The sequence below is a fragment of the Schistocerca americana genome, chromosome 7 (assembly GCF_021461395.2).
Source record: "Schistocerca americana isolate TAMUIC-IGC-003095 chromosome 7, iqSchAmer2.1, whole genome shotgun sequence".
NCBI lineage: Eukaryota > Metazoa > Arthropoda > Insecta > Orthoptera > Acrididae > Schistocerca > Schistocerca americana.
In genome coordinates, this window is record NC_060125.1 from 540,097,163 (window position 1) to 540,110,213 (window position 13,051).

General features: G+C 36.5%; 1 protein-coding gene across 1 annotated transcript in view; it reads left to right on the top strand.

The window, feature by feature from the left end:
* Positions 1 to 12,520, top strand: part of LOC124622114 (cyclic AMP response element-binding protein A-like) — a 679,969-nt gene extending 667,449 nt beyond the window's left edge. Inside the window, exons 7-9 of the mRNA XM_047147722.1 lie at positions 4,053 to 4,289; positions 9,610 to 9,695; positions 10,577 to 12,520. Coding sequence (XP_047003678.1) covers positions 4,053 to 4,289; positions 9,610 to 9,645 — 273 coding nt within the window. The 3' untranslated portion in view covers positions 9,646 to 9,695; positions 10,577 to 12,520. The remainder of the gene's footprint in view (positions 1 to 4,052; positions 4,290 to 9,609; positions 9,696 to 10,576) is intronic.
* The last annotated feature ends 531 nt before the right edge of the window (positions 12,521 to 13,051 follow it).

Genomic DNA, 13,051 nt, shown 5'->3' on the forward strand with positions numbered 1-13,051 from the left:
GTGCATGATATACAACAGGCTCTAGATACCAGCTCCCAGGTTGATGCCATATTCCTCGACTTTTGAAAGGGGTTTGACTCAGTTCCACACTGTCGCTTGCTTCAAAAAGTGCGTGCTTATGATCTATCCAATTATGTATGTGGTTGGATAGAAAGTTATGTAACAGACAGAGAGCATATGTCATCCTGAATGGGCAGACTTCAACAGAAACAAGCGTAACATCAGGTGTGCCCCAGATCAGTGTAATAGGTCCGCTGCTTTTTACGATTTACATAAACGTTCTAGTTGATGTTATTGACAACAGCATTAGACTGTTTCCTGATGATACTGTAGTCTACAGGAAAGTAGTATCACATGAAAGTTGTGAACAAATTAATGAGGATTTGCAGAAAATAAATGCGTGGTGTAATGACAGGCAGGTATCTCTCAATATTAGTAAGTGTAACCTACTGCATATAACAAAGCGAAAATCCCCATTAATGTTCAAGTACAAAATAAATGCCCAGTCTTTGGAAGTGGTAACATCTGTCAAGTATCTGGGAGTGACTATTGGAAATGATCTCAAGTGAAATGATCAGATTACACAAGCAACGGGTAAGACAAACTCCAGATTGTGGTTTATTGGTAGAATCCTGAAGTGATGCAGTCCTTCAACAAAGTAAATTGCTTACCATACTTTAGTTCGACCAGTCTTAGAGTATTGTTTGTCTGCACAGGACCCTTACCAGTTGGGTCTGATTCAAGAGATTGAGAAGGTCCAAAGAAGAGTAGCAAGATTCGTGACTGGTACATTTAGCCATCATGAGAGCGTTACAAATCTCATAGAAAGTTTGAAGTGGGACTCACTTGCAGATAGGTGATGCACAACGGAAGGGGCTGCTCATTAAATTCCAAAATCTGATCTTCGCTGAGGATGTAGAGCATATATTATTACCAACAACTTTCATATCGCGCTATGATCACCATTCAAAGATAAGGGAAATTAGAGCTCGTACTGAGGTGTTCAGACAGTCGTTTTTCCCTCACATGATCTGTGAGTGGGACAGACGGGGGGGAGGGGGGGGGGGGTGGAATATGACTTTAGTGCGAATAAGGCCCTCTGCCACATACCACTTGGTGGCTAGCGGAGTATATATGTAGATGTATAAGTACAAGTCCACCACGGCACTCGAGGGTCACAGCACCAAGTTATGACACCTGAAGATGGCCGTATAAGAGCCTGAAACCGGTTGTGTGATAATAATAATAGAACTTTACAACTTTAGCAGTATTTTCAACCTCTGGCCAAGTGTGCTAGCACAATTGTACTGGCACTAGACACAGGGATCAAAAATTCATCTAGCTATCTAAATTTAGATTTTCCACAATTTTCTCAAATCACTTAAGGGAAATGCCAGAAGAATTGCATAGAAAAGCACGCAATCAGTTTCTTTTTCTGTCTCTTGGCAAACTGCAGAGGTGTTCAGTCTCTAGTTACCTCATCATCAATGGCACATTCAACCCTAGTCTCCCTTCATATTTTGCTCAAAAATCTCTATGGTGAAGGAGCTATTATCATACTGCTCTCAGTACCAGATTTCATCAAAAGTACGCAGAATTGTTTAGTTTTATTTTCTAAGTTTATATGTCCAATTGTCACTTTTTCTGATGTATTTTGACATTATTATTCATATTGAGTGTTAACTCTGTTGGTGGTTGTCGAGAAGTTTACACATTTTCAGTAAGCTAAGTGCTTTTTAACTTGTAAAAATACTGTAAGAATGGATTTGCATTAAATGTTACTTTAAGAAAGGAGTAAAATGCAGCACCAAGCATTGTAAATGTTAAATTTTACTTTTGTCAAATATTTTATGAATAAAATACATTTCAAAGAAGGCTGTGCGAACTTGAATATCATGAACACATCGGATGCCCCAGTATGTTAAAATGTGATGCACAAAATTATTGGCAATTGCTAAATCTCTAAAAAGAAGTTGCTGATGAAGTTGGTATACCACATTTTTCATGTTAGGGAATTTTTAGATGTTATGTGTGGCAGCTGAATATTTTCAGAAATTATATGAAAAACAGTAGTGGATGAACATTATTAATTAGTTGTGGGATGAAGTCCATGACCCCTGAGTCATACTGAATAGATGTTATTTATCTTCCATTGGCAGCTTAATATTGACCAGACTGTACTGGCATTTTTTCAAAGAAAGTAGTTACCCACTTGTGTACAGACTGGAGTCTGTTTACAATAGTACACTATAAGGCACACTTCAACTTGCCAAGTAATTAACAGAAATGTTGAGTAACTGAATGTAGATAATCTGATAATTTATAAAAGAAGTGGCTAATGGGGTATATTTTAAATTTTCTTTTGAATAGGAAATGTTTTCCGATTTCTTGCTTTATATTAGTAACTTGAACACATTTGCACCAGACTGCATAAGGCCACTCTGAATCCCAGGCAAGATGGCAAAATCTTCACAAATAATCATTTTTATGTGTTGTATTGTGACTGTAAAAATCACAATTAATTTAAAACTGGCTTTTATTATCAGAAACCATTAAGAAATAAATGTACTGGGAAGTGACTGTAAGTATTCCAATATCCTTAAAGAGACATCTGCAAGTTGTACACTTATCTATTTTAGGTTATTTTTAGTACACATTGTGCTAAATTAATAATTTATTTACTTTAGGTGCAGTGCCCCAGAAAACAATTTTAAAAAGCCTGTTTTATATGAGTGACTTTATTTTCTAAAGCATCAATGATAAATTCTAGAGTTCTAAAATGCTAATAATGTATAAGACTTCATACATTCAGAAACAGCAGATTGTTGCATTGTCTGATAACATTGGAAGTTATAACCAATTCCTACCACACTCACTGCGACTCTAGTAGTAGGTTTTTCCTTCCTAACCAAGTGAGGTGATGCAGAGATTACCACACTGGACTCACATTCGGGAGGATGATAGTTGAGATCCATATCTGGCCATATTTATTTGTTTTCTGTGATTTCCCTAAACTGCATGAGTCAAATGCCGGGATGGTTCCTTTGAAATGGCATGGCCAATTTCCTGCCCCATCCTCGAAGCAATCCAAGCCTGTGCTCCGCCTCTAATGAAGTCGATGGGATGTTGAAAGCTAGTCTTCCTTCCTCCCTTTGTCTTCTTAATATTTATTTTTATTGTTTCTCTATTTTTGTGACAACTGCAAAGCTTGAATGAGGACTTGGTATTTTCCTACAACAGTCCTTGATTGACACATCTGAAAGCAACAGGTTACTTATGTTTTCCAATATCTGGACAAGGAAAGAGCTTATATTATGCATGTATAAAAATGTAAACAGATGAAAAATGATTTTAATGAACACTGTTTCAGATGTTAAAAAGTCAGTTGTATTGAAGGAGAAAAATAATTTGAATGTTATTTGATACCTCAAAAGAAAATAAAACACAAACAACAAAGTGCCTTTAGCTATACATTTTCTTCAGCAAATAAATGTTTATGTTTTGAAATGTTTGGATGACACTATCAGTGATGTGAAGAGCTTACTATATGACCTTTGTCAAGAAGATCCATTATGAATTTTGTTTTGGTTATTGATAAACTCTTATTACCACTGCTTATCCTTAAAGCTGTTACTATATACCAACTGTTCTGTTACTATATACCAACTGTTTATAGGAGCAGTCTCTCATAACCCAGCTTCCACCATTCAGACACAAAACTACACAGCAGATGGCACCCAGGGCTCACTATTTTTGCACCAATATGTTAACGTAAACAACCACCCATAACCAACAAATCTCTTTAAAATAAATGTGATGATACAGTTGTTGGAAAAATAATAACTTATCTAGAATATAAATAGAAAATGTGAATAATAAGTGTTGTTTTCAGCTGTATTCTGATAAATCATAAGAAATATTGACTTAACCTTCTTTGTATTTGATCTCATACATCAAGAATAAGAACAGTATTCTAGACAAACAATAAGCAACAGTCAAATAAAAAAATTTGTTTGACTATTAAGGTAAATTGTAATGTTGTCTGTTAACAGATATCCGCACAAGAAAGTAGACGGAAAAAGAAAGAGTACATGGATGCACTAGAAAGGAAGGTGGAAATACTCCAGAATGAGAATTCAGACTACAAGAAGAAGATAGAGACACTAGAAGACAGCAACGCTTCACTGTTAAGTCAGCTGCAGAAACTACAGGCCATTGTAGCGAGAGGAGCAGCAGGAACTGTAGCTTCAAGGGCAGCAAGGAATAGTGATAGTTCTTCATTTTTAACAGTAAGTTTCTTATTATATTTTATAATGAATGGCTTGTTTTTTCTATCTGTTGAAGTGTATTGTGTGTGCTGATCTTATGTATATATCCTACTGAAACAAAATAACTTATTAAAAGGTGCATTACTGGAAGGTAACATTATTTTTAATTGTGAGAAACAGTTTGATTTATGGTACTGAGTGGCTCTTATAGGGCTTGAGATGACAGACATTGCTGAGTGCAATTGAGTATTGAAAATTCGTAGGAAATGTCTACTTAAGAATTCATGCATAAAAAGAAATGTGTTACACGCCTGAAAAGCCTGAATAGTATTAGTGCACATGGAAAGCTGAAGTAAATAACTCATTGTGATCCCTCACAATGGAGTTTCGATGGACCATGATGACAATTGAGAAAAAGGAAGATAATTATTAAACTTCCTGGCAGATTAAAACTGTGTGCCCGACCGAGACTCGAACTCGGGACCTTTGCCTTTCATGGGCAAGTGCTCTGCCAACTGAGCTACCGAAGCACGACTCACGCCCGGTACTCACAGCTTTACTTCTGCCAGTATCTCGTCTCCCACCTTCCAAACTTTACAGAAGCTCTCCTGCGAACCTCGCAGAACTAGCTCTCCTGAAAGAAAGGATATTGCGGAGACATGGCTTAGCCACAGCCTGGGGGATGTTTCCAGAATGAGATTTTCACTCTGCAGCGGAGTGTGCACTGATATGAAACTTCCTGGCAGATTAAAACTGTGCGCCTGACCGAGACTCGAACTCGGGACCTTTGCCTTTCATGGGCAAGTGCTCTGCCAACTGAGTTACCGAAGCACGACTCACGCCCAGTACTCACAGCGCACACTCCGCTGCAGAGTGAAAATCTCATTCTGGAAACATCCCCCAGGCTGTGGCTAAGCCATGTCTCCGCAATATCCTTTCTTTCAGGAGTGCTAGTTCTGCGAGGTTCGCAGGAGAGCTTCTGTAAAGTTTGGAAGGTGGGAGACGAGATACTGGCAGAAGTAAAGCTGTGAGTACCGGGCGTGAGTCGTGCTTCGGTAGCTCAGTTGGCAGAGCACTTGCCCGCGAAAGGCAAAGGTCCCGAGTTCGAGTCTCGGTTGGGCACACAGTTTTAATCTGCCAGGAAGTTTCATATCAGCGCACACTCCACTGCAGAGTGAAAATCTCATTCTGAAGATAATTATTGTTTGGTTTGAGTACAGTACACAGTGAGGAAATTAGTTTGTGAATAAACAATATATAATAGGTATAAACAATTAAAATATTAACCTGAGAAAGAATGTTCCAGATGCTGACTAACTAAGCCAAGATGAAGTGTTATTTAATAAGAAAAGAATGCTGGTATCAGTTACTGATATGATTAGGGAAGAAATTTTGATCACAGCACCATATGTAAGTAACAGGGAGACTGAGGAATGAATGGAAAAGAGCAAGCTAGAAATATTTGGAATTTCATACTGTGGATGGCAAACATTAAGCACAATGATGAGCTATAGCACACCTCGAAACTCATTGTCCCTTGCCTATAACTGATGCATATATGACCAGTTTAAGGTCATGCAGGGGCTGCAGCAATAATGAACTCTGTGACCCCTATTCAGCAGTATGTAGTGTTTCTTCTACAACATATTCTTTTACTTCAATATACAATGTGCAGATAATCTCTAATAAAATTTTATTTCACTAATTTAAGCACTAGCTCACCTTTTAAGAATAGTATGTCACTCCATCATTAAGTTGAAATAAGAATTTTGGATTTGTGCCTACTTAGTCTGCTTACACATTAAACCTGATTAAGTGACTAGGACACTTGTTTCCAGTAACAAGTAGAAGGCCTGAGACACATCCAACATATTTTGCTCATATTTCGCAAGTCACTTGTGCACAACCTAAAATGAAAGTCTCAAAGTTATTTTGCCTCAGTGCCCATCTGTTTTTGAGAAAACCAGCCTTAAGTTCAGGACATGCAATCGACCCAAAACTGATTAGATTGATAGATAATTGGGAACTGAACATTTTTCATTATCATATATGGGTCCATGAGCACAAATTTTCCCAGAAATTAAGAACAAAACTTTTATGATTGCCACTTACATTCCCATATGGTAAACGCTTATCATCGAAAGTGTTGCTGGCATAACAACTGAGACATCTGGCTGGAAAGTGGAGAACCTTGTTCAATTCTCTCCCCATTCTCTCTTCCATATCAATCCCTATAACCTTCATTTGTCCTCCTATCCTCTGTAAAAATATTTTCCAGACAATATGACATCCCAGACTCCTACCCCTAACACTCAAGATTCCTATCCTAGTAATTGTTTCCCATTGTGAAACCTGGTGCTCTCTAGACCCACCACTAGAAAATGCTACAATATCAAAGGCAGAGCAATGTGTGAAAGCTAGTCTTTTGTTCATCAATGCCAAGTGTTCACTGAATATGTGATCACTAATACACTGATTGAGCAAATGAACAGACACAACAGAACTGTGTCCATAGCTCATCATCTAGTGGTTAGCATTGTTGCTTCTAGGGTCCCAGGTACATTTCCTGGTTGAGTAGGAGATTTTATGCACTTGGGGATTGGGTGTTTGTGTTGTCCTAAACTGTTCACCTCATCTTCATTCGGTGCACAAATAAAAGAATTTGCATCCGGCACTGAACAACCCCACACTGGGTCTTCTGATCAATAATGCCATACGATCATTTCATGAAGCAAAACTGTGTGCCCTTGGGGACACTCAGTACTCAAGTACTGAGCATGCTCTACAGCATAACTCTAGAGACCTGAGTGCCTGCTGCAGCAAACACACCGTTTGTGTCATAACATCCAGCACTAGTTTCTGTGAACTCTGGAAATAGGAACTTGATCTCTACCATATTTTCACATCAAACTGCCCTCTTGGACCTAACGTCTATAATAACTAACCCTCCTTCCCCCACTTTTCTTCCCTCTCTCCCCAATGATAGAATTATTTTTCTTCATCAGTAAAATTTAATTATTTTACTCTTTCTTTGTCATCTCCCCCTTTTTCTCTCTTCTTGGTTTTCCTCCATTTCCCTTCCTGCTTTCCTGTTACTTCTTAACTGCACTTTTCTTTATGCATCTCATTTATCTTTCTCTTAATTAAATGATTATAATAGAGGGAAACATTCCACGTAGAAAAAATATATCTAAAAACAAAGATGATGTGACTTACCATATGAAAGTGCTGGCAGGTCGACAGACACACAAACAAACACAAACATACACACAAAATTCAAGCTTTCGCAACAAACTGTTGCCTCATCAGGAAAGAGGGAAGGAGAGGGAAAGACGAAAGGATGTGGGTTTTAAGGGAGAGGGTAAGGAGTCATTCCAATCCCGGGAGCGGAAAGACTTACCTTAGGGGGAAAAAAGGACGGGTATACACTCGCACACACACACACACACATATCCATCCACACATATACAGACAAAAGCAGACATATTTGAAGACAAAAACTCTTTGTCTTCAAATATGTCTGCTTGTGTCTGTATATGTGTGGATGGATATGTGTCTATGTGTGCGAGTGTATACCCGTCCTTTTTTCCCCCTAAGGTAAGTCTTTCCGCTCCCGGGATTGGAATGACTCCTTACCCTCTCCCTTAAAACCCACATCCTTTCGTCTTTCCCTCTCCTTCCCTCTTTCCTGATGAGGCAACAGTTTGTTGCGAAAGCTTGAATTTTGTGTGTATGTTTGTGTTTGTTTGTGTGTCTGTCGACCTGCCAGCACTTTCATTTGGTAAGTCACATCACCTTTGTTTTTAGATATATTTCTCTTAATTAATCTTTACTTTTCAGTTGCTCCTTCTATCATCTATGGATTGAAGCTTATACAGTGCTTAGCAAAATACTATTTTTGATCTCTTACTCTCTCTGATGTTCCCCTCTCCCCTCCCCCCTTCCCTCCCACATTATCTTTGTCTCCCCTCATCATTTCAGTAAGACCATCCCTCTCAATCTGTGGTCTGAGTGACCAGCTGCTCCTTAAACATCTCTGTCTTTCCCATCTGAGGAAGGAACTAAGAGTTCCAAGGTGTAGGGATATTTTTCTACTTTTAAATGTGTCTTTTGGCAGTACTTAGATTTTCACTTCCGGAAGGTAATCACCAACCAGCAATACGGTCTCCTTGCAGTTTTCAGTTTACTCAAATGAATTCTCCATTTGATTGATATGTGAGTTACTTTCTGATGTAAAGTGGTTGCTACTCACCATACAGCAGAGATGGTGAGTCACAGATAGGTACAACAACATTCCATTCTGGATTTTCCATTGTTTGATGTAATGTGGTGGACAAAGATAGAAGATGGTTGTCAAATTATATCTGTAATTTCAAATAATTGTTATTCATGTGTATTACAAATTATTATTTTTATTATTATTGTTATTACAATAAAGTTAATGTGTTTCTAAGATAATACACACTATTAAATACATAGTTTCCACTGAGCACTTTAACACTTTTCGTCCAACATCATGCATCATTGTCTTCTTAAAAACTGTAGACTCTCATGGCTGAGAGATGAGGCATCTTTTGTCTCAGTTATTGTTGCAACCAAAACTTCTGAACATGTTAAGTCTAAAAATTGCAAGTCTTATTATCCCAATGCTGCTCATTAGGGAAGAATGTAAATGATTCACTTTTAGACTGTAGTTTTTCAAGTCCGAATGGATCATCAGTACAATATTTGTCATGATATAGGAAGGGTTTTCATATACTTTTGCAGTGGAAGTATTTTTTTTCTCTTTAACACTATTCTTGATAAAATAAGTATATGATAGGCAAGAGCAACAATGTGCACAGCACATAATCAAATTGTTTGAATGTGGGACTGACGTACTGGAAAATCCAAGATGAAATACAAATGTTCTGAGCACAACAATATGAAGAGGATAGTTACTATTCACCTTATAGTGGAGATACTGAGTCGCAGATAAGGCACAACAATAAGCACTGTTGGAAAATGAGCTTTTGGTCTACAAGGCCTTTGTCAAAAATAGACGACAGACACACACACATGACAACAGGAGCCAAGTCTGGCTTCAGCTGCCAGAGACTGTGGTCATGTATGTGTGAGTTGGCCAAAAGCTCACTTTCCAACAGCCTTTTTGCTATGCCCCTCTGCGACTCAGCACCTCCACTATATGGTGAGTAGCAACTATCCTTCTCATAATATTGTTACACTCCATCCTGGATTTTCCATTGTTTAAATGTTCTAAATGTGCTTATGAACACACCACTACTCGCTGAGTAGAGGCAGCAGACAATTGTGATCTGAGAGTATATACCCTCTGTTTCAGTCACACCAGCATTCTTCACGGAGCTCTATGAAGTAGAGCCTTCACAATAATGCTGCTGTCTGGCGCAGTTATGCTGTGTGTGTGTGGTAAGTGGAATCTACGTTTTATAAATACAACTTTGTCTTCAGAAAATGTTGGAAAGTAAGACACTGTAGTAAAAAATAGAACTAATACAAACTTTGGATAAGCAGATAGAAATTAAAATTTTAAACAGATCAATAGAGGAACTCATTCAGTGAAAAGAAATGCGACATAGTAGAGGAAAAGAAAACCAAAATAACATAAAAACTGACAATTTTTATACTCTGGAAATAAAGATGGAAAGGTAAAATGGAACGAGGAGGATTTTTGTGTGATTTTGGTTTTCTTTTCTTTCATTTTTCAAGATATTTAGTGGTAAAGTAAGAAATGATAAAAACATTCTTCTTACTCTGTAACTCACATCACACTTTATTTGCAAATTCATGAAGAAATGTTTTATACTGTGCTGTTCTGCATTGTTTTTGATTCTCCCTTTTGGATTAAAATATAAATACATTGCCATTCTAGATTATAGTTCCTAAATAATGAAACTTTAGTTTTGAAAGAACTTGCAGTCAAGAGCAAACATATGATTGTTTGTGTTGGTTGGGGGGGGGGGGGGGGGGGGAGGGAGGGAGTGGAGGACCTGGGCTGTTTTTAAACACATTGTTGAACACCGTGACTGTATATTAACTCAATTATATCTACAGATGGCTGCAATCAGTGTGTTATGAAGATTTTATATCATAATCTGCACTTCTTTGTCATTAGGAGTAGTTTACCAAAAGTTTCAAAGCTTGCCCCTCTAGTCCATGTACTTTCTTAATTCATTTCACTGTCAATATAGAATAATTTCCAAATGAAGTTATTATGTGTCAAATATGTGTTAAAGAAATATTGTGTTTGCTGAACAACAAAGTATTCATTGCATATTTCCTTTCCACAGATTGGAATGCGTTTGAAAGTCTGCCACAGCGTTCCAACCCATTCATCATTTTAAAAGCTCACTGCTAGTCTTCCATACATCATCGGAAAGAATATTAGGGAAGTGTGTGAAATAATGTGAAGTGGATTGTTGAAATGTGAATGCTTATTACTTGTTAAGCAGTCTGAAAACTCAAAATTAAATTAGTATTCCTATGGAAGAATAAAATGTTTGAATATAAAATGTACTATAAGCTCTGCGCAGTGAGATGTGGTAAATTACAATTTAATTTTTTTAATGACACAATTTCTGTGCAGAATGAACTTTACAAATTATAGAGAAATGGAAGTTCTCATTATGTAAATAACGTATGCATTATCATCCATACATAAATATGTACATGTAACATGAATGACAAAGATGGAAATTGTAAATGCAATCATGCTCTAATTTATCACAATTTCACTGTAAAGTCTGGATTATAAAGTTACGTCCATTTCTTATCAGACTACACCAATCCCTGTTTGTTTGTCTCAGGGGCCATTTAAATAAAAGATTATTCAGCTAGGAATGCAAAATATTTTTATAAGACTTTATTTCTAAGCAGTAGCATGATATTTTTGTTCAGGGTATGATAAATTAGATGCATGCCACTACAGCACAAGTGGTAAACTATTCTCAATATAGATTTTAATTTGGCTCTAATTTAAGGTGTGTCTCTTTGTGACATTTGTTCTCTGATGTCATAATTGTAGATTTCTCATTACCTACATTAAAACTAATTAAGTACTATCAGTATAGTAGCTGCAGGTTAATTAACTTTGCATCCAAGCTTTGAATGTTCTCATCTTATCAGTCAGGAGCAAGGCTAGTGACTAATGTTACTATACTGAGTGTATTTCATAAAGGGATGCTGCTGCTGGACACTTTGTGTCAATTTAAAAGAAGTAACATTATGCTTAACTCGAACTAGTTACATTCCATTGAATAATTTAAATTTGTAGTTGTATTGGTGTCATAACTGTGTTGTAATTAAAGGTACAAATGACTACAGTGTACATTAATAGTCAGTATTTTTTGAAAAAATGGTTTATGTATGATTGTGTGAGTGTTGAAGAGTTTGGCTTGACAGAAAAAAACTGTACTTACAGTTTATGTTGACTGATGCATAGGTGTTGAGACTCATTTGGCTGTATGTAAAAGCTTACATGTAACACAGTTTTATGCAGACAGTTTTAGCTCCTTTGACCATATTGGTTTATTGTGAAGTTACTGCACATTCAATTCCCACAGCCTACAACTATTATTTTGGCTATTTCTGCTGAATGAAACTGTTTTTTAACTTCACTGTAACATCGACATGATGATAAATAGGTGCAGTTTTAATTTTTATAACATGCCTCATAAAAAATGAAAAGTTCTTTTATATATGTACATATAAGCACATTTAAAAGTACCCAGAAATTTTGCTTGAGGAGTTGTAATTCAGAAAAAATATCTGTAACTAAATTACAATAGTACCAGCATTATCATCTTTTAAAAATCATGGCTACATGCACACCAAGTCTTTAGATGAAACATGTATCAGTTCCAGTCTTGACGTCCTTAATTTGTCCGTAATATGCAGCATAGTACTACACCACAGGTGATTTTTATATCAGTTTAAATAAACAAACTTTTATCTCACACTTTTGAATAACACATTGCTCCAGTGTTGCCTTATTGGTTTTTATAAAACAGTGACATTTAGATTTTATCAGATACTTTGCAACACAGTGTGAACTATTTTTATTTTTGAAGGTATTGAAAAGCATCTTAAATTGAAGTTCCTTTTAAAAATAACATTTGTACTAGTTAAACAGGCAAACTATTTGACAAATATAACAGGTACCAGATATGCATATAAATTGATTTATTGATTCATCCTATAAATATTTCCAGATTGTGGGATACAGAACAGACACACACATAATAAATGTTTCATGCAAAATTACTTTTTGTGCACTTGTCAGACAGTGCTCATATTTTATTTTATGGCCACTAAAATAACAAAAACAAATAACTCAGTCATTTTACTGTTTCAGTAAAATTTGTGCAGTGTTCAGAACCATTTTTCCTGAAAATGAAATTTCCGATAGATGGTACTTACCTCCTGCTTTATATACCTATGCTAAGATGGAAAAATTGTGTTCTTTCTTCCAGAATGAATTTTGATCAACTGCAATGAATTGTTAACATGCCCATAATTATGTCACTCCACACAGTCAGCCTGTTGGAACTCCTCTGTCCAACTAAATTAACCATTGAAAAAATTGTGCCAATAATATAATTCATTGTCAATTGAGGAAAGTAATGCAAACATTTAAGTGCCTGTTCCTTAAGAAGTTGTGCAAAATGTGACTATTATAAATATTTTTATAGCCTGTAATGATAATGTTTTAAAAGAGCAGCATGTAATTATGCAGAATTTTTAGCAACTTGTATATAGAATTTCTG